The sequence below is a fragment of the Leptidea sinapis genome, chromosome 29 (genome assembly GCF_905404315.1).
Source record: "Leptidea sinapis chromosome 29, ilLepSina1.1, whole genome shotgun sequence".
Classification (NCBI taxonomy): domain Eukaryota; kingdom Metazoa; phylum Arthropoda; class Insecta; order Lepidoptera; family Pieridae; genus Leptidea; species Leptidea sinapis.
Window position 1 is genome coordinate 9,331,985 of NC_066293.1, and position 27,101 is coordinate 9,359,085.

Here is a 27,101-nt window from a genome sequence, read left to right on the forward strand (position 1 = left end):
TCAACTTCAATTACTCATACCAACACTACTAAATCCTATCCTTTATGTTCTATGTTGTGGCAAAATTAAATAACTAACTCTACGCGCAATTTCAACATGGTAAAAAATTGCAATACCTACATTAAAAAGTAGAGTTAGTCATTTAATTGCGTCACAACATTAAAAATGAATTTCATAATTTCGAGCTAATATATTATAGTTATTTTCGGGGCCAATATTCAGATGGCGCTAGTTTTCAAATAGACAGCTCATGCGTAGAGATGGCTCTCTTTTCCCTATATATTATTATACTCTTTGTATCTAGTATTGGAGCGATGAGTGTGTGCACAGGTGTATAAAGGTAATACACACACTACAGTACAATGGTTTCGGAGCCTATTGAAAACAATCAAATCTTTTTCTTTTATAATATTAGTATAGATAATGTATACAAATTTTAATGAAAATCCTAATAAAATAAACCATTGGAAGGCTCCATTGCACAGGATGGCGGCTAGATTATGGGTACCACAACGGTGCCTATTTCTGCCGTGAAGCAGTAATGTGTAAGCATTACTGTTTCGGTCTGGCGCCGTAGCGCACTAGCTACGGCGCCTGACCGAAACCACTGAATTGCGCAAATAAGACTTAACATCTTATGTCTCAAGGAGACGAGCGCAACTGTAGTACCGCTCAGAATTTTTGCGATTTTCAAGGATCCTGAGCGGCACAGCATTGTATTGGGCATGGCGTATCAATTACCATCAGCTGTACGACAGTCGTCCCTTATTGAAATAAAATAAGGAAATAGGTAAGGTAAAATCAAAATTCGATGATATTTTTTTATTGTTATTGCATAAATAAAAGCAAGTATAACAGATAGCATTTATTCAACTCAAGCGAATTTCAAAGCGGCATCTAGTTCAGATAGCGTGGCGGTGGCTTTCTTCAGTAACTCCGTCTGGTCCTTCCCTGTTTCGGACATGACAGAAAGGCTTTCCCGCAAGGACGAGAGCCTGTCTAACACACGCTGTTTCTCCTCAGATAACAACTGAACAGCTTTTGAACCTAGAAAGAAATATTAACATATTATTATTATTTTTATTTATGACAGTAAGGGACGAGACGGGGAAGACGTTCTGCTGATGGTAATTGATACGCCCTGCCCATTAAATTTGAGTGCCGCGCTTTTTTATATATATAACTTCTTTATGCACGCTTGACTTGGAGAGTAAGCTGGTGACTGCGTGACGAGAGTGTTACGAACGAATGCTAGCGTTACGCGAACGGTGATTCCTGGATCATTTAATTCGTAATTATGTAGTTTTATATGACCAGTTATAGTTTACATACAAAGAACACGTCTGTCAAATAATGTTTATTCAATTAGTCTTAAACTACATATATTTCTTTTAAATTACTGAATCAACATGTCACAATCATATACATATATGTAAAGCTTTTCTGACCCTACTCTACTTACCAAGCAGCGGTATATAGTCTCCCGCTCTTTCCTCCCGGATGTCCAGGGTGAACCACTCATTCATATCCTCAGAATCTGTAGTCGGGAAGTCCTGGTGAGGAGACACATCCAGTTAGGCAAGAAAGGCATTTATTTTTCTAAAAATTCTTTTAGCATTCTTTTTGATGTCATTTCTAACACTACCACCGCTTCGGAAACAAATGGCGCTCTGAGGGTGAAGAGACGGCGCAAGAAACTCTCCCAGCATTGTTTTTAATAAAACATACAACATACTGTCATTGTTATTGCTATAAAATAATCATAATCTAGTCCCAGACGGTCCGGTCACTTAGATATTCAGCTGTGGAGTAGTAGGATTTACGACAAAGTCTATTTTTTAAATAATGATATTTAAAAGTAGAGATAGGTTACGTAGACAACATGCGGTGTTTGAAAATGATACACTAATGCACACATGAATAATTTAACATTGCAATAGCACACTACAAGAACAATCACGAAAAAGAGATAACTCTAATTTGCTAATTGCTTCGTATTTGTATAGAAAAAATACATTTAATTCATCAGATATGATTTTTTACCGTACACCGTGATTTATGCCTAAATTACGATTCATTCATGAGTTCATGTAGTAAAAGCTATAAAGTAGTAAAACTGCATTGAACTTTGGTAGATAATGTGTCATTGATTTTATAAAAAAATTATTTAATATTTATTATAATATATAGCCACATTGATGATATCAATTATTTATACATAAAATAATAAAAAATATACGGACACCAAAACAAAACCGAAAGGTAATCTACAGTAAGGGTCCCATTTTTACAATTTTACTAAGGACGGATCCCAAAAAGTTTTAAGATTACAATTATTATTTTTTGTATCTTATATTATTTATGAATGTCTTTTTGTTGAGGGTTTTTTACAATAAGGTAATGGGAGAAGAAGAAAATGATCCATTGATTCGTCTGCAGTTAGAAAGGGATATACTGAAAGTGACAGTGTTACTGAAAAAACTCCTACGTAAACAAATAGCACTCACTGTCTACATCCGCTACCTACCCTAAAACTTGTTTTAGTAGTTTGATAGTTCAGCTACCTATATACGCACTTGTTTATTAAAAATTATTACATTTCGTATTACATTCACTGCAACAACGACTTTTTTACATCATTTCCTAAAATATTCTACCTCGATCATCCCGCAACAGACAGCATCAATATTTTGTCATTTCTATATGTTAATCTATGATCGGCTTGGCGGCGATCGGCGTTGTCATGGCGACATATTTATTTTGTTAGATAAATAATGAAATCAAATAAAATGTTATAATTCATGATTTCTTAACTGTGGTATGTAATTCTATGATTTTTTTTTACTTTCGTAATTAGTGCATCTTCCCATAACACAAGACGGCATTTTAATGTAGTACCTATATCAAATTGTAAGCAATTCTGTGAACAACAAACGCGTGTGTACCGTTTTCGTATCGAGAGAGCGACTACGACCAAATGAACCAATTGACTCCATTTAGGCGATTGATTTTCGGCGCACTAGTGACATACCTACCTCTTTTAATACTATAATATCATTGATTTTTAATAAAACATTTAAATTTATTCATAGATAATGCCTGAACAGTGGCTGGGACATTATGATATAAGTGTATACATTTAACCCTCAAAGCTATTTTGTATCTTATCGTTATTCAGGTATAATTTACTTAATGGTATTTAATAAAAGCTTTATACAGGATATTTATAACTTCTTTTTTGTAACTTCCTATAGACCTTTAGGTCTAAACTCTTATTGTGATTTGTAACATCTTATGTATCACGACAAATAAATGATGAAATGAAATATGTATGTACATGGAGCTACCGAACGAGTGGCGCCGGAATTATAGTAGACCGGCTCCCAACTTACCCCCACTATAGAAGTTAATCAAATAAATAAAATTCTCGTGTCCCGGTGTTTGTTATCAAACTCCTCCGAAACGGCTGTATACTGTTAGAAAACATTTGAGAATAATCCTTACGTGTATCCTCTCGGGTTCCGTCCGAGAGCTCTTCCACTGAGCCAACCATTCAAGTGACGTATCGTTTATAAATCTTGATATGTGTTGTTTAACTCTCAGGTTGTGGCTCTATCTACAGGATCTACTTTACAGATGATAACCTTCTCAACCCCAATATTTGCATATTAGGAAATTGACTTGAGATGTCGCTCTTTCAAATCTAAACAATTTGCTATTTTTTATAGTGATAACATTAACTTCTGGGATTAATCTGAATCTATTATTCCTGCAACTGATTTTGATTAACAAGTCCTAAACAGTCTCCCCCGCTTGGAATTAGCTAGGATTAATTACAAAAATTAAATTTGTAAATTAAAAGTTTTTGATGCTATTCTGGCGATACCAAGCCCTAATCTATTGATTTTATTTGGTAACCAGTACATTTTTGTGTGAACTTCTAATGCGGCTCTTTCTAATCCTCGAGATCTCTATATGTAGAACAATACTCACATCATATAAGCTGTCTGCTTCAGATTCTGTCTCACAATCAGACGGTACCTCTTCATCCATTTCCTCTGGCTTCATGAGGCTTTGCATATCTAAACTTACATCCTGCAACAGAAAGTTTAAAATGTATATTTTTAATATTATTCTTTTGATTAATTGTCTTTGATTTATGCGAGTGTTACAAATTTAAATAAAACACTGTAGCTGTGTTTTTGGTCCCCCTGAAAACTGGTCGGGTTACCTAAAATAATAATAAAAATGTTACTTTTACGCAAAAACTAGTGCAAAAGCAGAGTTAAATATGCACGCGTTTTAATCCTTTAAGGCGACACTAAATGCCAGCGACCTTGAGCGATATGAGTTCACGGCTGCCGGCCCGCCATCTATGTAATAAAGCCAATATTTTCAAAATTCTTGTGTGGAAATCAGTTTATATGCTTACAATCCTCGTTATTCACTACTAATCTGAATAAATGAACCTACACAAAAAAGTTATAAGAATAACTTTTCTGAGAGAAGTACCAAAAAAATGCGTCACGCCATGCCAAAAAACTTGTTTAACTTCAAAGAAAAGTGGTAGTTCAAATTGGCTCGGCAGTGTTAACTATAACCAACAGCAAGCATTAGCAACCTACAAATAAGACTAAAGGATATGTGTAACAGGATTAAGTAGTGTTCATAGCTCGAAAATGCTATACTCTCACCACAAAACTTGTCTAAAAACACCATGCTCTTACTTTAATTACTCTTTGCCTTAAGAAGTGTTTTATTATTAATTGTGAATTGTTGAGCCGGTCACCATTTGTATCATTCTTCAGCTACGTTAACAAGGGCTTTTGAATCGTTATCATAAATAATATAGCATCATAGATCTAGCCAATGAGTATTATCCCAGTATCAGCTCGAACCATTTGACCGCGTGCAACGCAGAGCTGCTCAAATTGTCGGGGATCCAGTGCTCTGAGAACGACTCGATTGCTTGGTGTTGCGTAGAGACATCGCTTCATTGTGTGTCTTCTACCCAATTTATCACGGGGAGTGTTCCGATGTGTGGCGGTCCTCCACAGTGCGGTTTTCAAGGAGGTTTCTTCCAGCTGTGGAACGAAGTTCCTTGTGTTTCCGCAACGATACGACCTGGGAAGCGCGAACATCTTCCTTCAAGGCCGGAAACGCTCCTGTGATTCCTCTGGTGTTGCAAGAGTATGTGGGCAGTGATGATCAATTAACACCAGGTGACTCGTACGCTCGTTTGTCCACCTTTTCCATAAAAAAAATTTAGACAGTAAGCAATACCACCCCCACTAGACTCGTATTAATCTGCCATATAGGTCAACGATTGGGCCCGCTATGATGGTAGATTCACCCCCCACTTACCCCCACTATAGAACATAATAAAATTTATAAATACCTCGGAGTCCATATCCTTATCGTCTCTGTTTCTAAGCGCCATGTTTTGATTCGATTTTACGTTTTTGTTTGCTGTCGTCGTTGATTTGTTGCCTGAAATATAAGATTAGAAATTAGATAAGTAATACGACTAGATAGAGCCTCTTGCTGTAAGGCAACGCATGACAATAGGCCAAGTTTAATTACTCTATTGTGCATGACAGCTACGATACACTCGCGATACGTATGCCACTGTTTTTTAGTGTACGTGCGTTTTGCTAAAAAATAGAGGTCAACAGTTCACCGCTATTTTTTTCGACGTGTTCACAGCTGTAACCTAGACTTATGATAATACAATATTGTATATTTTTTTAAAAAGGGCGCAAAAAAAAATGCTGGGACAAAATGCTGCTTCTTCTGTCTCAGGCAGACCAGTGGGAGGCTCCTTTGCACAGGATGCCGGCTAGATTATGGGTACCACAACGGCGCCTATTTCTGCCGTGAAGCAGTAATGTGTAAGCATTATTGTGTATCGGACAGACGGGCGCCGTAGCTAGTGACATTACTGGGCAAATATAAGACTTAACATCTTATGTCTCAAGGTGACGAGCGCAATTGTGGTGTCGCTCAAAAATTTTGGGTTTTTCTAAAATCCTGAGCGGCACTGCATGTAATGGGCAGGGCGTATCAATTACCATCAGCTGAATTTCCTGGGTACTGGGTACTCCTAAAATCGATATTCGATAAATCGTCGCAAGAGTCGTGTCGAATCTTATTCTTAGTTACATCGTATTCAATGTCGAAACGATGATTGAACGAACGAAACATTATTCGATATTGTCGGTCCTAACCCTACTCTTACTTGAAAATGTCAGAGACGAATATTCGAATTACACAATTAATCAAACGTCACTTTTACGATAATCTCAACGACACCTTCTAGGCTGTCGATGATATTATCGTTTCAAGTTGTATAGATATATTTGCCATACAATGTACATACTTAACAAATATTATTGAAATAATTATATGTGATTTACTATTCAACAGGATTTTTTACTACTAAGTCTTTTAAGTCATTTTGTTGATCGTTTATGCGTAGAAATACTGCAAATACCAGTGGGAGGCTCCTTTGCACCGGATGCCGGCTAGATTATGGGTACCACAACGGCGCCTATTTCTGCCGTGAAGCAGTAATGTGTAAGCATTACTGTGTTACGGTCTGAAGGGCGCCGTAGCTAGTGAAATTACTGGGCAAATGAGACCTAACATCTTAGTATCAAGGTGACGAGCGCAATTGTGGTGCCGCTCAGAATTTTTGAGTTTTTCAAGAATCCTGAGCGGCACTGCATTGTAATGGGCAGGGCGTACCAATTACCATCAGCTGAACGTCCTGCTCGTCTCGTCCTTTATTATCATAAAAAACAAAAAAAAAATGGCCGCCTGAGAAATTGGATCGCCTTTTCTTTTACATTTTATTATCCGCAAGTTCTGTATAATTTATTCAATTTTAAATGGTCATATTATATTCATTACATATTTTTTTAACATTTACATTGTGTGTTAATGATACCAAATTGGTGGTGCAGAGTCTGGCATGGTCCTTAGCGCCTAAACTATGTTTTGACTTTTGACACTTAACAGCGACGTAGCACAGATAATGTTTAGATTTGAACATATTTCATTCACACTCACATCGTAAAAAACTGAAAATATTAGTCTATGGTAACGATAAACGATAAGGAATTCGAACATTTGTTAGAGTAAGATAGTTGCGATATATTCGGAGTATTATCGTATCGTTACGAATGTATCGTTGTCGATTTTGTGAGTAGACCTCCTGCTCGTCTCGTTCCATATTTTCATTAAAAAAAGTAGCCGCCCCGCCTCGTGCTGCGTTTAGACACATGTTTAGTTTGGGTGAGTATGATTGATGTATGGATGGAGTTATGTAGAATTTTTTGTATCAGTAAACATGTGTGGTAGGTAGGTGTAAAATTGTTTTATGTACATGAGTTTGCCTATATGATATTCACGCCTCTGGTTACACAGGTAAATGCGGCATATATAATACATTACTAATACCGCTAGTATTCCTCTTAACACCATTACACAGGTAAATGCGGTATTTATAAGACATTACTAATACCGCTAGTATTCGGTATACCATTACACAGGTAAATGCGGTATATATAAAACATTACTAATACCGCTAGTATTCCTCTTAACACCATTACACAGGTAAATGACCGCATTTACCGATACATAATACATTACTAATACCGCTAGTATTCTTCTTAACACCATTGCTCGTCTGTTTATCGTTTCCTGCGTCCTTTTTCTTGTTGGAGACAAACATCTTCTTGAGCGCCGATGCGTCATCAGCTGACTGAAATCCAAAATTATGTTCGAAATATAAATCTCTATATACAGGGTGTAATCGTTAAGTGCGTCCAAGCGATTATTACGTAAATATTAGAAATATCGAAAACAACTTAACACCAAATGACACCTTCGCCTTTCCTCCTCTTTGATAAAAAAAAGTGGGTTGGGGCCAATTATAGGGGTTAGGCAGGTTATCAACTGTAAAGTAGATCGTGTAGATGGAGCCACAACCTGCGACTTGAACAAAGCATATAAGATTTTATAAACGATAGTTCACTCGAACGATTGACTCATTGGAAAGAGCGCTTGCACGGAACGCAAGAGGTCGCGGGTCCGAGTCCCGCATCGTTCATAAAAATTTTGTTTTCAGTTTTATTTGTGTAATTAATCCCAAAAGTCAGATATTTATCACTTTAAAAACATAACAAATTGTTTAGATTTGCAAGAGCGACATCCCAAGTCAATTTCCTAATATGCAAAATATTGGGGTTGATCAGGTTATCAACGATAAAGTAGATCCTGTAGATGAAGCCACAACCTGAGAGTTGAACAAAGCGTACGAGATTTTATTAACGATACGTCACTTGAACGGTTGGCTCAGTTGGAAAGAGCGGTTGCACGGAACGCAACAGGCAGCGGGTCCGAGTCCCGCGTAGTCCATAAAATAAAAATTTTGTTTTCAGTTTTATTTGTGTAATAAATAAACAATAAATCTATCCAAAAAACACCGACTTCAATAATTGTATATTAAAAAAATAAATAAACACTATTGTCAGTTATAACCTACTAGTTATTTATGCAACTGTTGTGTAATAAGGGGTATTAAAACACGAATGTGGGTTTATGTGTGATAAAAGTATCACATGAGTGTTTTAATACCTAATTATCAACAGTTGCATACAAGACTTTATCTCCACCCAGAATATGAATCCTCTAAAAGATTCTGGAACAGTTATCTTACTGCTAACATTAAAACACCAGTCCTAGTAGTAAACTTATATCATTCATTACTGACATATACAAATAAACTAAGTATTAATGAAACAATTATTATTTATTTTAGTAGTAATTTACATTTTGTATAGTGCAATAATTAAAATTCACTCGAATATTCAGCGTTTAAAATGAATCGCTCATTTTTTGTAAACAAAACAATAAAAATATCGAAGAAAAAAAAACATAAGAGTGTTGATATGAAATTTAGTACAACATTACAACACTCGTTTGGATGATGTAATGGTTATTAGAACATTGGGTGTTTTAATGTTGGCAATAAGCTAACTGTTTCAGAATATTTAATAGAGGTTTTAAAGGATGGGTGTAGATAAATTAATTAAACTCACCGTACTGTCCATATCACCACCGCCCCCACTAATATCTTTAGCGATGGCTTTCTGTTCTCTCGACTTCATCATAACTTTACTTCGAGTCCTTGGTCTCTGTAAGAATTATCGCATATTGGTTTAAGGGGCAATGAGGAGGCGGACAGACTGGCTAAGCAAGCAACACTGAAGGGTAAAAGATGTATATTAAACCGGATTTTACTGAATTCTTACCAAAATATAAAAGGAAATGTCAGGATTTATGGGGAGAGTACTTTGATCGTAGATCTTTAGAAAAAGGAATTTGGTACAGAACTTTGCAGTCTCAGCCTCCTCATATACCGTGGTTTTTTAATGTAAAGATTAAAAGGAGGTTGATTGTTATTGCTCACAGACTGAGATCCGGACACATGCCTTTGAATAAGTTTAAATTTTCACCTCTATGTGAGTTATGTGGAACAATTGAGGATGTTGAGCACTTGTTAAAGGAATGTGTCCGATTTCAGTCTAGTAGAGACAATATTGTAGAACTTATGGGTTTGAACAGATTTGATACGGGCATGTTTGTAAATATACTTGCCCGCCCTGCATCTAAGGATGCCATAAGTCTGTTTGAATCCATAAGTCTTATTGTTAACACTATAGATATAATTTGCTTTTGGTTATACTAACTTTTTTTAGTTTGTTAAGTTAAGAATTTTGTTTTTCTTTTGTCTTTTTATTGTACTTAGATTATAATGGGGCTGACATGTACATACGTATAAAAGCCCCTAAATCAATAAAGGAAAAAAAATTAATGCAGATCAATGATTTTTTGAAGTGAAAACTTTTCACGCACATTTTTGTTTCACCAGCGCTAGATTATCGGTACAACAACGGCGCCTATTTATGCCGTGAAGCAGTAATGTGTAAGCATTATTGTGTTTCAGTCTGAAGGGCGTCGTAGCTAGTGAAATTACTAGACAAATGAGACTTAACAATTTATGTATCAAGGTGACGAGCGCATTTGTAGTGCCGCTCAGAATTTTTGTGTCTTTCAAGAATCCTGAGCGGCACTGCATTGTAATGGGCAGGGCGAATCAATTACCATCAACTGAACGTCCTGCTCGTCAAGTTCGGCTGATCCGTCACCCTATGAAGTGAAAGGCTCGATCGGGTGAACTCGGGACCGCCAAGTGTACCCGAGCGAGATAGATACACTAAGCTGCTCTTCTCTGTTGTGTCGCTGTGTTCAGCAGATCCAATTAAAACGTAATTGTTCGCGATGAACAAAAGAAAGATTGATATCTTCTTAAACATGTATACTTCGTCAGTCTTAACAGGATTACAAAATAATAATAATAATATTGACACACTTTTTACACGAATTATCTTGCCCCAAGTTAAGCATATATAGCCTGTGTTATGGGTTGCAAGACAACGATATGTTTAATACAATATACTTACTTAAATATACATAAATACATATAAACATACATAAATACGTTTAAACATCCATGACTCGGAAACAAACATCCATATTCATCATATAAATGCTTGCACCTACCGGGATTAGAACCCGGGACCTCTAGCTTAGTAGGTAGGATCGCTAACCACTCGGCTATACAGGTCGTCAAACTATAGTAATAACTAGCTGACCCGACAGACGTTGTTCTGTATATAATAAATAAAATAATGTTTTTATATGAATTTGTCAATAATATATCATAACATCAAAAATTACTTCGTAAAATATGCACCCTGCTGTCTAATGAAATTGTTTCACAGCAGAACTGTCAAACCGTGCGTCAACAAATTCTCTCATAGAAATTATGTATGGACACATCAAAGGAAAAACAAATTTGTGGTTTTATTTAATTTAGCAGCATTTTCCTATTTATTTACCTTTTAAACCTTCCCTGGACTTCCACAAATAATTCAAGACCTAAATTGGCCAAATCGGTCCAGCCGTTCTCGAGTTTTAGCGAGACTAACGAACAGCAATTCATTTTTATATATATAGATAATAATTATAGTTTCTTGTGTAGTTCAGGTGTCGTGTGCAAGTAGTTGAAGTGGAATAGAGTGAATGAATGAATGTTGTATTTCACAGTTAGATGAAGGATGAGGTATAATGATTGACGGAGTAGGTAAACGAAGTAATATTTGGAGTTATTTGATTGGTTTAGATGTATGGCTCGATATAATAATAAAATTAAATGTTCAGGATATCTGGCGTCGGCAGTAATAATTGTCATTATTTCTTACTAGCTGATACCCGCGACTTCGTCCGCGTAGACGCTATGAAGTAGCAAAAATACTAAACCCGCATCTAGCCTGTATGTTTCACGACCATTTGTGAATATTCATGGAAAGCATTTTTAATATCCATCCGTACGCACCTTATTCAAATAATAAAAGTAGACTAAGTCTCCAACTAATATTGTTATTAAACATTAGTTGTTATTGAATAAGTTTCACTTTAATAAACAACAACATTTACAAAAACTATAATTAAACACTGACAAAAACAAACAAAATAGCGTGGAGCACTGGCACAAATGAGTAATAGTCTATACACTACACGGCCAGCTGCTGCGTACTATAAGCGCAGCACGACCGTCACGCGACATGCAACACACAGACGAAAAAGTTTGAGATGATGTAATAAAAGTTTCACTTTAAATATAAATAATTGACTGATAAAATGAACGCCCCGCTACTAAGCAAACGAAGGAAGAATGTTTCTTTTGTTACATCGGATGCCCAAGTTATTAGCGATTCAGTAAATTTTTTGGTATTTTTATTTTTTTGTTTGCCATTTGCCGGTGCTCTGCTTGACACTCAGCAATTGCAAGTTTATCTCATCTGCTGTCTCAGAAGCACGCGACAGCTATCGTCGAACAAGTGACGCCATAATCGGTCGCCATCGCAATGTAACTCAGTAACGGTCCGTCTGTTTACATTCTTTATCTTGTCTCGTTGGCCTTAGTATAGTCAAATTCAAATATTTTTATTCAAAATAGGATTAAAAATCACTTATTGAACGTCAAAAACTGCCACCCATTCAAAAGACACTACCTCGAATAAGAATTGGCGCAAGAAACTCAGCGGGCTGTTTTTTTATATAAATGTGATATCGTACAATAAACATTTATTATAAAAGAGTCTGAGTGTGAGTCGCTTTATTTTCAGTCCGTGGTGTCATTAAGAAAATCGTTTATGCTATAGTAACCTTTCCCACGACAACGCCACCATGACACCACGGACTGGGAATAAATCGAACACCCTCAAGCTCTTTATTTATAAATGTTTATTGTACGATATCACATTGTAATCCATATTTTATATTAAAAAAAAGCCCGCTAAGTTTCTTGCGTCCATTTTTCTCCGGTCTGAGGCAGTCTCTTTTGAATGGGTGATAGTTTTTGACGTTCAATAAGTGATTTTAAATCCTATTTTGAATAAAAATATTTGAATTTGAAATAAATACAATAAAAAATAAGCATAAACATCGCCCAACAACAGACTTACTAACTCGACCCAACCGAGTAGTAGGCATAACAAGTTTATGTTTGTCAATTTTGTTTTATGTATTTATAAATATTGTAAATTAAACCAATAATATGTATTATAAATTCATTTCCACTTTATCATACTATTTTACTAATTTAAGAAATTTTTTAATTTAAAATTATTTACTAATACTATTTTACTAATTTAAAATTATTTACTATCGCAACTTTATAAAAACAAAATCTCACCGGCTTAATATCTACTTCATCATCACTCATATCCTCCGGTACGGCTTTGGTGGCCTTCTTTTCCAACTTTACAAACTTACTTCTGGTTCTAATTGGCTGCAATAATACGTAAATTAGACATTAATTAATGACAACGGTTTAGAAGCGACAGGGGTGTGAAGTGTTCCGTGGGCAGTAATAATTCACTGCTGGACAAAAGCCTCCCCCAAAGAAGGCCATGACGATCGGTCCTGCGCTGCCCTCATCCAATTTATTCCAGCAATATTAACCAGATCGGCAGTCCATCTGTTCGAGGGCCTACCAACATAAAGGCATAAAAGGCATCTATTTTGTCATAATTGATTCCTTTAGAATTCTATTTGATGTCATTTCTAATATACTAGATACTACTACCGCTTCGGAATCAAATGGCGCTCTGAGATTCTTCTTCTGCGGCGCAAGAAACTCTCCCAGCATTCTTTTTTTGCACTCTTTTCAATAAAAATATACAATATTGTACAGTCATTTCTATCTCTATAAAATAATCACAATCTAGTCCCAGGCTGTCCGATCATTTAGATATTCAGCTGTGGAGTAATAATATAATTTTTTTGTAAAACATTTAAATTTATTTATAGATAATGCCTGAACAGTGGCTTTATTATAAAACTGTATAAATTCACCTTTACAGCTATTCTGTATCTTATGAAGCCTACTAGAATTATTTACAAGCAATCCCTTATTTCTAGTGTTAATACTACGTCTTCCAGTACGTGGTCGCCATTCGAGGACTTTACTGCCCCAACGGCCATCTATCCGTCGAGCTATGTGCCCTGCCTACTGCCAGTTCAGTTTCCCAATCAAGACTATGATTCTCCTACGGATATCCTCATTTCTGATTCGATCTCGCAGGGAAACTCAGAGCATAGCCGTCTCCATTGCCCTCTGAGCGACCATGAGCTTCCTTTATTCGATTCCTCCTACTATGGCTCCTGTGGCATGAGCTTTCTCATAAGGCCCATAATTAGCGCACCACGCCTACGTTCCGTATGTAATCACTGGCAACACACACTGATTAAAAACCTTCGTCTTCAGACACTGTGGTATTTGGAGTTAGATGTCCAAAAAACGTTAAATTTTTTGAAAGGTAGAAAAAAAGCGAATAAATAGTGTAGTGTACTGACATCTAGTCTTAACAGAGTAGGTATGTGTTAACTATCATTGTCAATGTCACGACATCGACAGTGACATTAACCGTGTGACGTTGAGTGCTATATAAGGAATGCACAGTACAGCGGAAGGCCAGTTCTAATCGGCTATTGGTTACGTGCAGACGTGTCCGGGTGTAGTGCTACATAGTAAAGATTAGTTGTTTCACTCGTGAGCAAACGATGAACATTACAAATAGTTCTTTTAAGTACCCTACAGGTTTTTCAGTTTCCAAGCCTTGGTAACGTTATTTGCTTTGGTCACGACCATCATGTTCACGAAGCAAGCAGGTTGATGCATCCAATATACGATAATTTATATTTATACAGTTTATTTTTTATTACTTTTTATGAAATATTTGATATATACAATTCATATATTGGTTGCAGCACCAAACAAACTTATTTGATATGTATATTACAAAAGAGTGGCCATTGAGTTTCTTATATGTTCTTCGCACGAGCTCAACTTTTTCCGAATATATAATAATAATATTGACACACTTTTTACACAAATTATCTTGCCCCAAGTTAAGCATATATAGCCTGTGTTATGGGTTACAAGACAACGATATATTTAATACAATATACTTACTTAAACATACATAAATTTATATAAACATACATAAATACATTTAAACATCCATGACTCGGAAACAAACATCCATATTCATCAGATAAATGCTTGCACCTACCGGGATTCGAACCCGGGACCTCTAGCTTAGTAGGTAGGATCGCTAACTACTCGGCTATACAGGTCGTCATATGGTAGATTCAGTAATTTAATAGAAGTATTTATAGTCAAAGCCTAATTGAATAAAGTTTATTTGACTTTGACTTTGGTTATGATGGCTTACCCGGACTTCTTCATCATCATCTGTCACTGGTTTCTTCTTGACTTGACTCTTTGCAGTCTTGGTAACAGGTTTACTATTGTCCTCGCCAAGCATTCGCTGAAATTAATTGAATTTTACTATTCAAAAACTATATTTATTATGCGGGATAACAAATTTTTAGTATTGCCTCTGACCGCATACTTACAATATATAACTATCGTATAGACCATATTTTCTCAACGTGGGCGATAACGCCCCCTTGTGGGCGTTTGAGACTTTCGGGGGGGCAGTAGAAGACCCAGAGAAAATTAGGGGGCATTGAGATGACGCAGATGGGGCGTGGGTAGATATAAATAATATAGTCTAAAAAGGCAAAAAAGTACACGAAAATACTCTAGAAAAAAACATATTCTCAAAGTGGGCGGTGAGCAAAATAAGGTTGAGAAACTATGGTATAGACGAACAAAGTATTCAAGAGAGAAGAACGTGTGTAACGGAGATTACAGCAAGATAGAAAAGGTCAACGAATCTATTATTAACAATTTCTTATTTTTAAAGTGTAATTCCTAACTTTTGCGAATAGTTATGAAAAATTTGTAACCAAAATTTATGAACGATGCGGGACTCGAACCCGCTACCTCTCGGGTTCTGTCCGAGCGCTCTTCCAACTGAGCAAGCGAGTGAAGTATGGTTCGTAATTCATGATATATCTTGTTCAACTGTCAGGTTGTGGCTTCATCTACAGTATCTACTTTACAGTTGATAATGGCATAAAAGGCATTTATTTTCTCAAAATTGATTCCTTTGGAATTCTTTTTGATGTCATTTCTAATAACTAATAGATACAACTACCGCTTCGGAAACAAATGGCACTCTGGGTAGAAGAAGCGGCGCAAGAAACTCTCCCAGCATTTTTTTTTCGCACTCTTTTCAATAAAAATATACAATATTGTACTGTCATTGCTATTGCTATAAAATAATCATAATCTAGTCCCAAGCTGTCCGATCACTTAGATATTCAGCAGTGGAGTAATAGGATTTACGACAGAGCCATTTTTTTTTATAAAACATTTAAATTTATTTATAGATAATGCCTGAACAGTGGCTGGGACTTTATTATAGAAGTGTATACATTGACTCTTAAAGCTATTATGTATCTTATGAAGCCTACTAGAATTAGTTACAAGCAATCCCTTATTTCTAGTGTTATAATAATGAATGACTTGCTCAACCAAAATAATGGCATATTAGGACATAGACTTGAGATGTCGCTCATTCAAATCTAAACAATTTGTTATTTTTTTAAATGATAACTCTCACTTTCGGGATTAATCTTAATCAATTATTACTACAACCGACTTTGATTGACAAGTCCTAAACAGTCAGCCACTGTTGGAATTTGCTCTTTCGTATTCAAATTTTGAATATTAAATCACCAGCTAAGAAATATTAACCAATCTGTCGGCTCAGTGGAAGAGCGCTCGAACCGGTTCGAGTCCCGCATCGTTCATAATTTTGTATTTAAATGTAATTTGTGTACATATATTGTTAGTAAAAAAATAAAAATCTCCGACCAGGCACAACATAGTTTCGGTCTCAGGGCGCACAAACTAGTGAAATGACTGGGCAAATGAGACTTGACATTTTATGTCCCAAGGTGACGAGCGCAATTGTAGTGCCGCCCAGACTATCACTGCATTTAAATGGGCAGGGCGTATCAATTACCATCAGCTGAACGTCCTGCTCGTCTCGTTCCTTATTGTCATAGAAAAAAAAAACACAAGCTGCGCCCGTTCACGAGCATGACGCATGCACCAGTCATTGCTGCTCTCGCGTATGTGTTAGAGAAGGTAACGACACGCCACACGACACCGCCACGAGCAGTGCCATTTAAGCGAACACGACAAGCCCTGCCCTATGTAGTCTGTATCTGAATGAATGAATGAATGAATGAAAACTTTATTACTAACAAACACAAGAATAATACAACTAAAAAAGACTTAGAGGTAAAAAAAATTATTAAAAACTTATAGGATAAAAATATACAAATGATAAAAAAAAAAACAAATGTTTGCATAATATTATAGGAATTATCTTAATTTAAAAGTACTGTGTAGCAGTTATTGTTATCAAAAGGAACTGACACAGCGTCATGCTGCATTTGAATAATACCAAAACAGCGCTGATTTTCAGCAGCCCCCAGGTGACCCCCCATTGAGTAACTACTATTGTTAAAAAATAAATTTAGTTTTATTAAAGGTTCCATAATATTATTTTTAAAGATGATCATTTGAAATTAGGTTCTGAAGGTAGTAATAAAATTGTTACCATGCACTCCTATATTTGTTCAAATTTGTTTTGTCAAGTAATTTTTTTTTATATAATATTGACACACTCTTACACAAATTAGGCGTAGCCTGTACAATGGGTACAAGACAACGATATATTTGATACAACATACTTACTTAAACATACATGAATACAAGTAAACATCCATGACTCGGAAACAGACATCTATATTCATCATATAAATGATTGCACCTCCCGGGATTCAAACCCCGGACCTCTAGTTCACTATGCAGGGTCACTAACCACTGGGCTATAGGGGTTGTCATTATCATATCAAAAGCCATCGCTTCACTTGCGCATGTCTTAGGCAAGGTAATGACGTCGCTACGAGCAGTGCCATTGAAGGTGGTAATAAACTGGTTACTGTGCACTCCCATCATCATATCAGCCGGAAGACATCCACAGCTGGACAAAGATCTGGCTATCTCCTACGTTATCGTCGGTCCATCTTGTGAGGGGCCTACCCACACTGCGTCTTCCGGCACGTGGTCGCCATTCGAAGACTTTACTGCCTCACCAGCCATCTGTCTGTCGAGCTATGTGCCCTGCCCACTGCCACTTCAGTTTCGCAATCACTGGGTTATATCGGTAACTTTGGTTCTCCCAGGTAGGTAATATCCCACGACGCCACCACAAGCAGCATGGAAGGTAGTAATAAAATTATTACCTTGTACTCCTATTTTTGAAAATTTATTGAAGTAGGCGTTACTTTGCGGAAATCCATAATTATACAAATGATTTGAGTTTTCTTTAGTGTTAATTCCGCCAATATTTGTCTTTAAACAATTGGACGAGGGTATAAAAGAGCGGCTTCCGGCTCATTTGAGTCCTGAGGATGCCTCGTGTACAGGTGAACTACGTATCGAATTGTTTAAAGACAAATATTGGCGGAATTAACACTAAAAAAAACTCAAATCATTTGTATACTCCTATTTTTGTTCAAATTTGTTAGGTGAAGTCTTATTATATGAAAAAAAAAAACACAAAAGTTACCAATAACTCATCAGTATCATTTCCATCGTCATCTGACTTCATTGATACATCAAGGTCACTCTCATCCTTCAGGTCTGACTCTGTTTTCTTCTGTGCCAGGAATCCTTGTGTGTTATTCTGCAAGCAAACAGTTTTAATTAGCCCATTCAAGTACAATTAACAACTAGGTTCACAAACGCCTATTAAAAGGTCGTTAAAAAATGTCTGAGCCGCGTTGTATATATGTATACATTAACTTTTACAGATAACATTAAAACATTCATTCAAATTGACACCTTATTTCATGGCAGTAATGTCCAAAGTCCATTATATACGCTTATTAGAAGTAGTAACACTAGAAGAGCATTTTGGTTTTGCAATTCAAATTAAAACATCAAGTTAGTTACACCCATCAACTTATATATACTACAGTAACAGACGAACCATGTGTCAAAGTGAGATCACTATCCTTACATAAAAAAATAGATGAGAGAAAGAGACGGAATAGACGGATAGAGACGGAGAGGTGGTAAAACCAGTGGAATCTGCTGTATTTCTTGGCATTACTCTTGATTCCAAATTGCAGTGGGGCCCCCATATTGAAGGATAAAGGAAGGCGAATAGGCTAAGCTCTGCAGCATATGCGGTTAAGAAAATTAGACGGTTAACTGACATAGATACGGCGAGATTGGATATGGTATATTGTTATGGGGCAGTGCGGCCGATATTAATACCATCTTTGTGCTGCAGAAGAGGGCTATTCGCGCGATTTATAACCTAGGTCCTAAAGAATCATTAAGAGAAAAATTTAAAGAAATAAACATTTTAACTGTTGCTTCTCAATACATTTTTGATAATGATCTGTATGTTCATAAGCACATTGAGGAATTTTCTAGAAACTGTGACATTCATAATGTTAACATGAGGAACAAACATAAACTTGTTATGCCTACTACTCGGTTGGATCGAGTTAGTAAGTCTTTTGTTGGGCGATGTATATGCTTCTACTATATGATCCCAGAACGTGTACAAAACAATTGTGTTACGAAATTTAAAAGAATCGTTAAAAAACGTTTGTGGGAAAGGTTATTATAGCATAAACGATTTTCTTAATGACACCACGGACTGGGAATAAAGCGAACACCCTCAGGCTCTTTAAGTATAAATGTTTATTGTACGATATCACATTGTAATCCATATTTTATATTAAAAAAAAGCCCGCTGAGTTTCTTGCGCCCATTCTTCTCAGGTCTGAGGCAGTCTCTTTTGAATGGGTGGTAGTTTTTGACGTTCAATAAGTGATTTTAAATCCTATTTTGAATAAAAATATTTGAATTTGAATAGATGAAGACCATGAAACCATTTGCAAACAATTTAGTGTCCATTAGTCTCCTGTCAAATTGGACCGCGTTTTAATTTTAGTATTTTCATCGTTATTGTTGTGTTTTAATGGATATTAATTAAAAAAAATAGGGAACACTTTAGTAGGAGTAAGTAGAACACTTTGTCATTGCGTGGCATTGTATTCAAAGCGCGGTAATAATAAATCATAAAACACACAACTGAACGAAAACTCTGCCAAATAGACGCGTAGGCAGAGTTTTGCTTCAGACATTTTTTTATGTTTCATATTATTAAATATTTTTATAACAGTGGGGACATTTAGCTAAAAGCTTGGAAAACGAAAAAAAAATGGAATCTTGATTTTGACATTACCAACTGTTTTGTAAACAGCTTGTTTATTATGGACACTGTTAGACATCATTTGAGAATAATCCTTACGTTTATAAATATAATCTTGTTTGATTTGTTGAGTTATTCAAAAACAGAGCGACATTCAGTGTGATATAAGAAGCAATACAACTGCTACTGTATTATTTGTGATCAGTATCTTAGATAGTGCCTCTTGCTGTAAGGCAACGCATGACAACAGGCCAGGTTTAATTATTTTAGTGTATACGACAGCTACGATACACCCGCGACAGCCAATCACGTAGCTCGTAGCGTAGGTCGCACACTCAGTGCGACCGTTGTTGAAAATAGAGGTCAACAGTGCACCTCTATTTTTTTCGACATGTCCACAGCAGCTGTCACAGTCTATCTAGACAAATTAATTATCTAAGTAATAATAAATGCAAGAAATACGAAGGAGTCAGTATGTACCTGTTGTGAATTCTGCATATTATTGAGTGCCCTTTCAATATCTTCCGTCTCATCTTCATTGTTGCCATCACCCTCTAGCACTGGCGATGTTGGGGTGTCGAGACTGTCTAGTGTGTTATCCAAAGCTTCAACCTGAAAAAGGCGACCAATTTTTTTTTCTGAACATTTTCGGTTACATACCTGTTCGGTCTTTGCAATATATGTTGTTTGATAAAGTGCCAGTCATATACCAGTGGGAGGCTCCTTTGCACACGATGCCCGCCAGATTATGGGTACCACAACGGCGCCTATTTCTGCCGTGAAATAGTAATGTATAAGCATTGCTGTGTTTCGGTCTGAAGGGCGTCGTAGCTAGTGAAATTACTGGGCAAATATTGACACAGTCTTTTTTTACACAAATTATCTTGCCCCAAATTAGCCATATATATAGCTGGTGGTATGGGTTGCAAGACGATATATTTAATACAATATACTTACTTAAACATACATAAATACATTTAAACATCCATGAGTCGGAAACAAACATCCATATTCATCATATAAATGCTTGCACCTACCGGGATTCGAAACCGGGACCTCTAGCTTAGTAGGTAGGATCGCTAGCCACTCGGCTATACAGGTCAAATGAGACTTAACATCTTATGTCTCAAGGTGACGAGCGCCGTTGTCGTGCCGCTCAGGATTATTGGGTTTTCAAGAATCCTGAGCAGCATTGCCTTGTATTGGGCAGGACGTCAACTACCACCAGTTGAACGTCCTGCTCGTCTCGTCCCTTATTGTCATAAAAAAAATGTTAAGATGTCATTTATAACTACTGTACCTCGACCCTAAGTTGAAACCGGTAGCAAATTGGTGGCGCTAGGTGCGACAATAGCGTGACTTATGTGTGGCCAGTTAGAGGTGTGTCATTGAAGGTTTTTAAATTAATTTAATTCAACTGTTTTTTGTCAATAATTCACATGTTGACCACAGGTTGAAAAAACTGTTAAATCGTCAACTGGTTTTGAAAAATCGGTTAATGAATTTATTAATAATTTAGATTTTTATTAGGTTTTTATTTCGTCAATATAATATCATGTCAACGTTTTCGTCCGCAATATCGTCAACTGTTTTAATCTAATAATTACATGACAAACACAAATGACATTAGCCTACACCCCTTCTTTCGCTTGCGACCTCCGTACGAGAAGGTGCCGTCCGAAACGTTCTCAACCGCCCCCAGATTTTTGAAACCACGTTGGTTTCTGTAGTGCCGTGCACCGGTGGATGCTGGTTGTGGCGAGGTGGCGATTGGTTGTGAAGAAAGCATTTATTGAAGCGGGTGAGACTTATTTGGAGATATTGAGAATAAAACAGAGAGTACGTCTGCTATTAGAGAACTTCAGTTATCTCGTCCGACTGTTACAAGGCGTGTTGAGGTACATACTTATCTCTACAAGTCGACAAATCCACCGATATGAGAGACAATAATTATTAATTAATTTAATCGAATGGCTATTGTTATGTCGGCTAAGTAAGAGTTTTCGACAATGATTCCTCTGAAAGGAAAGACCCGTGGCGAAGATATATAATATGGAGTTTTCTTCAAATTTGTAACAAACTACAAGCTAACAATATATAAACTGCAGGGTTATTTTTAATTATTAACATACATAAACAAACATAAACTTATGATGCCTACTACTCGACTAAGTCGAGTTAGTAAGTCTTTTGTGGGGCGATGTATATGCTTTTACAACAAGATCGCAGAAAATGTTCAAAACAAAAGTATTACGTTATTCAAAAGAATTGTTAAAAAACGTTTGTGTGGTAAAGGTTACAATAACATAAATGACTTTCTTAATGATACCACAGATTGGGAATGGAGTGACCGCCCTCAGGCTATTAAATAATTGTACAATATTACTTTGTAAACATATTTATTCGATGAAAAAAAAGCCCGCTGAGTTTGTTGCGCCCATTCTTCTCAGGTCTGAGGAATTCATTTTGGAATGGGTGGTAGTTTTTTGACTTTCAATAAGTGATGTCACATCCTATTTTGAATAAAAATATTTGAATTTAAATTTGAATATCACTTTTTTCATTGACATTTTTGGTGGAGACCTACACTTACCTTGACTAAAAAAATGTGTATTATGCGCAAAACTAATATCTATGACGCGGTGCATTCTACCTAGACGAAAATCCTTCATGACAAATACTTGCAGCCTCTCAGAGTCGATCGATCGTAGTCTAACAAGTTTGTGGTAGATCGCCAGCAGTTCAAGCTTGGGCACCCCTGAGGTAGGTGGTATAAACATTTCGCAGTATTTTTAGCAAACAATATACAGTCCACTTCTAATATAGAACAATATCCTAGTGCCCTACAACCGTCGATCATATATGTACTAGATAATAGGTTGCTGAAGAAATAATATAGATTTAGAAATTTAATAATGGAAAAAAAAAAGATTACGTTCGTTTAACTTTTTAATTAATTTATTTAAGTATTCTATATCAGTGTTATGTAAATAAATAAGTAATAGTAAAAATATATTTTGATTTAGGAAAAAAAGGTATCTGCATTATTTTAAGGATTGCTCTCCGCTGCGCTCCAACTAGATACCGCACTATCTAAGAACAATAGCTTTTTATTACGACAACTATTATATGCTTGTGTGGGTGGCATCTTGACACTCAATGGCATCCTTCAAATTTTGAAACATAACACTTCGTGTTATTTTACATTGAAATTAATAAAATACAAAATACTTACTGATGATGTGTGATTCCAGTGTTTTTCTTATTTCTTGTAGAGATATTTTTACAAAGTTTTACTACGCAACCCGGCATTTTAGTTTCAATTATCAGCAAAGTTTAACAGAACATGTGGCACTTCAACGTGACACATGGTTCGAGAATTGCTCGAGTACGAGTAGCAATAGTTAACGCACTTTGTGACTGCGCCTGCGGTATCTAGCTGGAGCGCAGCGGAGACCAATCCATAATCTTAAGCGTAATATGGCCACACATCTTTGTGTTTATTAGGTTGCAATACAATCAACGTGCAGACGTATTAGGACATCTTTAAATATGGTAAAAACCAACTAAACACAACCAATCGGTGTTCAAGGCATAAACCGCCTTTCCCCGTTCCGTTCTTGTGTGTCCTTCAACGCTTAGATACACGAAAATCGTACCCGAGTAACTCGATCTGTTTATAAATGGAAACATAGTTGAAATGAAATCCTTAATCAGTTTAGATTAAAAATAAAAAATCTTAATATTCCATTATTATTCACATTTGATTTTTTGAAAAACAAAAACCTATATCATATTGTTGCGCAGGTTGCTTTGAAATAACCGGCATAAGGACATCTCAAACTTATGTCTCGCAGTATAAGGTCGAGTATCGCATAACTTGCTCTCATATAAACAACCAGCTGAATTGTTTGACATCATTTGAGAATAATCCTCAAAGGTATACTTATACAGAGATTATATGGACTTATTTATAAACTCAAGAACATGTCATGGAACCTAAATTACAGAGCTATTGAAAATCTAATTCGTCAATGTTTACTGATATTAGTTAGTGTATGATAAACAAAAAGCTAAACAAATTTTCACACACACACAGTCACTTACCTTAGAATATGTAGATGTTTATTTCTTTGACATTTTACATTGCACAACTGGGAAAAGACGGACCCCATGGGCTATCCTAGTTTCCCCCAAACTAGGATAGCCAGGGTGATTTTAAGTAAAATTGTAACATAATTGTATATTCTTTTTACAAAATATAAAGATTATACTATTTTTATTAATAAGGAATACTTATAAATAAAATTCAGTGTGATATAACAAGCGCATAACTGGGAGTTTGTTATCCATGATATGTGTATCACGAATTATTGGTAAGAAGTTTTTTTACTAACTGCTGATTATACTGATGTTCTACAAACCATGAGTTTCTGACACAATATTTCTGTGGAAGTATGAGTAAGGATATTCACCTGGTATTCATCTTCATCTGTGAGTACTTCCTCACTTAGCCATTCCTCCTGACCTTCATACAGATCATCCTCCGTTTCATCCTCTGTATTCCGCGGACCCTGGAGAGTAAAAATATTTTTTTAAGCTTCATAATTCTGGTGCACTCCAGTATCAGCTTGATCCGTAGAAATCTAAATGAGGTACTCAAAGCGTTAAACATTTTGCCTAGTATTAATTAGTAATTCCGAAATGACGGACAAGAATACTAGTCTCTGTTTGCTGTCTTTGTAACATTTTTTTTATTTTTGGAAAATGAGGACAAACAAGTGTAAGGGTCGCCTGGAGCTAAGAGATCAATGCCACCCACAACGTTGGCTTGGATTCCCACACACTCAGTGATCGAAAGCAGCTAGATTATCAACTCTTATGCTAATAAAGTCAGTGAAATATATTTATTTATTTATTAAAGTAATCAACAGCGTACACAACAATTATTTTTACAAAATTAACCTAGGTTTTACATAAAGCCACAAAGGATTACATAAATTTTAAATTATAAAAAGGAATCATATATTAACAGAATAGACTTAAAAATGCACTATATATACTAACAAATAAAAGATTACAATAGCGCGCGCGTGTGTGTGTGTGTGTGTGTGTGTGTGGGTGTGTGTGTGTGTGTGGGTGTGTGTGCGTGTGTGGTGTGTATGTTTGCGTGTGTGTTTGTGTGTGTTGCGTTACCTATTATTATTATTTTTTACGATGATGTGTGTTTTATTATTTCTGTTTTTAACTTAATTTTTGATAAGTTAAATACGTCAAACTCAGCGTACTGTTTATTATAAATTCGTGACAGACGCGGAATTATGGAATTTTGGGCATAATTTGTATTAGGTTTAGGAACATGCAAAAGGCGCGTGTGACGCGATCTTAAAGATTGAGCGTTTAATGAAAAGGCTGAGAGTAGACTAGGACAGTCGATGGAGCCACTCAAAATTGCTTGCATGATTGCATAAACACTTCCATTGCATGTCTATTACGACCATGCATTTGATTAATTTGATTCGATCCATTTGACCGCGTGCATCGCAGAGCAGCTCAAATTGTGGGGGATGAAGCGCTCTGTGAAAGGCTGGCTCACTTGGTGTTGTGTTGAGCTGTTTAACCTGATTCCTGCCGCCGAATTCCACCTTTGCATGACATGCCACAAGATATCATCCCCACCATCTGGATGTGTGGCGGTCTTCCATAGTGCGATTTTCAAGGAGCTTTCTACCTCGGACTACAAAGCTTTGGAATGAGCTTCCTTGTGTGGTGTTTACGGGACGATACAACATGGGCACTTAACACCAGGTGACCCGTACGCTTGTTGTCCTCCTATTCCATACAAAAAAATGCAAAAGAAACAAAATGTTGCTATTACAGTGACATCCAAGCCATTGTCCCAAGTAAATCATTGTTCTATTGTTATTGTCTAGTCCACATATAGAAGATGTTGATCTTCTGCAAAAATTTTATCACACTTGTACCTGTGCACACCAACAAAGTTGCACTGCAAACCACATTCTTTTTAATTGCGCAAACAGAATAGTTTCCCTTTATAACATTATTCCTCCCTGTGTATAGATCGCCCATAGATCTTATACTCACATCCACCAACATAAAACTTCTAAAATTATTAAATACATCATCATTCACAAAATGAAGCTCTAATTGATTGCTTGCCCCTCCTTTTGTTATGATGCCTGTATGTTTTCTACAGCTTCAGAATTCTATATCTGGGAAGCTACTATAATCTACCTATAGCTGGGAAGCCAAATTATAATCATAACAGATAAACCATAAACATGTCTTTTCACAGCTAAGTACAATTTAGACCCTATATTCATGGAAAAGGAGGACAAATGAGTGTCAATAAAAGTATGTACATGGTAATAATATAATATTAATAAGTGTATGTAAATTTCGGTCTGTTAATCTACTTTCGTTTGAAGATCGCACATCACACTGTTAATGGGTTTTTGCAGAATAGGTTGTTTTAGGGGCCTAAAATTTATAGAGGAATTTATCACTTAAATCTTTATGAGTTTTATATATGCTGATTCTACTGAGTGCTTATGGTCTTTCTCTTTCTAGGTATCTATCTTATTGAGATCTAAAAACATAAATTTCTGTTTTATAGTAAGATATTGAGGCATTGTTGAGCCGGTAATATTGTTCTCTGATTGTATTTTTACAAACTTGTCTGTAGATAATATAATGGTGATAGGTATTGCAATTGTAACAATGCTCTATGTATAATATTTACCATTCTAAAGAAAAGAAAACGGTAGGCAAATAAAATCGATAAAACAAACTTTAGAAAAACATTGATACTAACGCTTAGTTTAGACACTTTTGCTGCTGGTTCTTCCAATAGCGACATGATAAATCGAAGTTCTTTTTAATATTGTGATTGTGATCAAATACAAAATGTAGCTAACCTAAAAATAATCACTCTCAAAATCACAAAAGCACAGAAATTACTTAATAAAAGGTTTAATGTATTCCATTTTCAACATGAAATAAAATGTAAACATTAAACAATATACATTAAAAAAATTACAAATACTAACCTAGAGTAAATAATATATATATATACTCTTTGAAACTAATTCAGCGCAAGTTTAGAACTACAATAAAAATTATTGTAAATTATTATTGTCATCGATAACAAATTGTCAAATGTCAATGTCATTACATGTTTGTGTTCAATGATCAATCAATCATCAATGTTGAACAAAATGTTGAATG

The 27,101-nt window shown here is 35.9% G+C and overlaps 1 protein-coding gene across 2 annotated transcripts; it reads right to left on the bottom strand.

The window, feature by feature from the left end:
* Nucleotides 1–852: 852 nt before the first annotated feature.
* On the bottom strand, nt 853–26,988 carry LOC126973324 (uncharacterized). 2 transcript variants are annotated; one of them, XM_050820542.1, is made up of 13 exons: nt 26,924–26,988; nt 26,689–26,791; nt 24,329–24,427; nt 20,334–20,465; nt 18,192–18,308; nt 14,871–14,966; nt 12,827–12,922; nt 9,105–9,200; nt 7,660–7,765; nt 5,399–5,490; nt 3,994–4,095; nt 1,463–1,553; nt 853–1,047 (listed from the first exon to the last, which is right to left on the bottom strand). In XM_050820542.1, the coding sequence occupies exons 2-13, from the start codon at nt 26,731–26,733 to the stop codon at nt 875–877; spliced, it is 1,245 nt and encodes a 414-aa protein (XP_050676499.1). In that variant the 5' UTR covers nt 26,734–26,791; nt 26,924–26,988; the 3' UTR covers nt 853–874. The 2 variants fall into 2 exon arrangements, with proteins under 2 accessions (XP_050676499.1, XP_050676498.1); XM_050820541.1 differs by lacking the exon at nt 26,924–26,988 and having other exon boundaries at nt 26,689–26,887.
* Between the last annotated feature and the right edge of the window lie 113 nt (nt 26,989–27,101).

What these genes read in the sequence shown, in the direction of transcription:
- LOC126973324 (XM_050820542.1), bottom strand. Translation starts at nt 26,733, where the DNA reads ATGTCGCTATTGGAAGAACCAGCAGCAAAAGTGTCTAAACTAAGC. An exon ending in ATGATGATGAAGAAGTCCGG is followed by an intron (nt 12,923 to 14,870) that starts GTAAGCCATCAT and finishes GTATTATTGCAG; the next exon opens with CCAATTAGAACCAGAAGTAA. An exon ending in ATAAGGATATGGACTCCGAG is followed by an intron (nt 4,096 to 5,398) that starts GTATTTATAAAT and finishes TTTCTGTTGCAG; the next exon opens with GATGTAAGTTTAGATATGCA.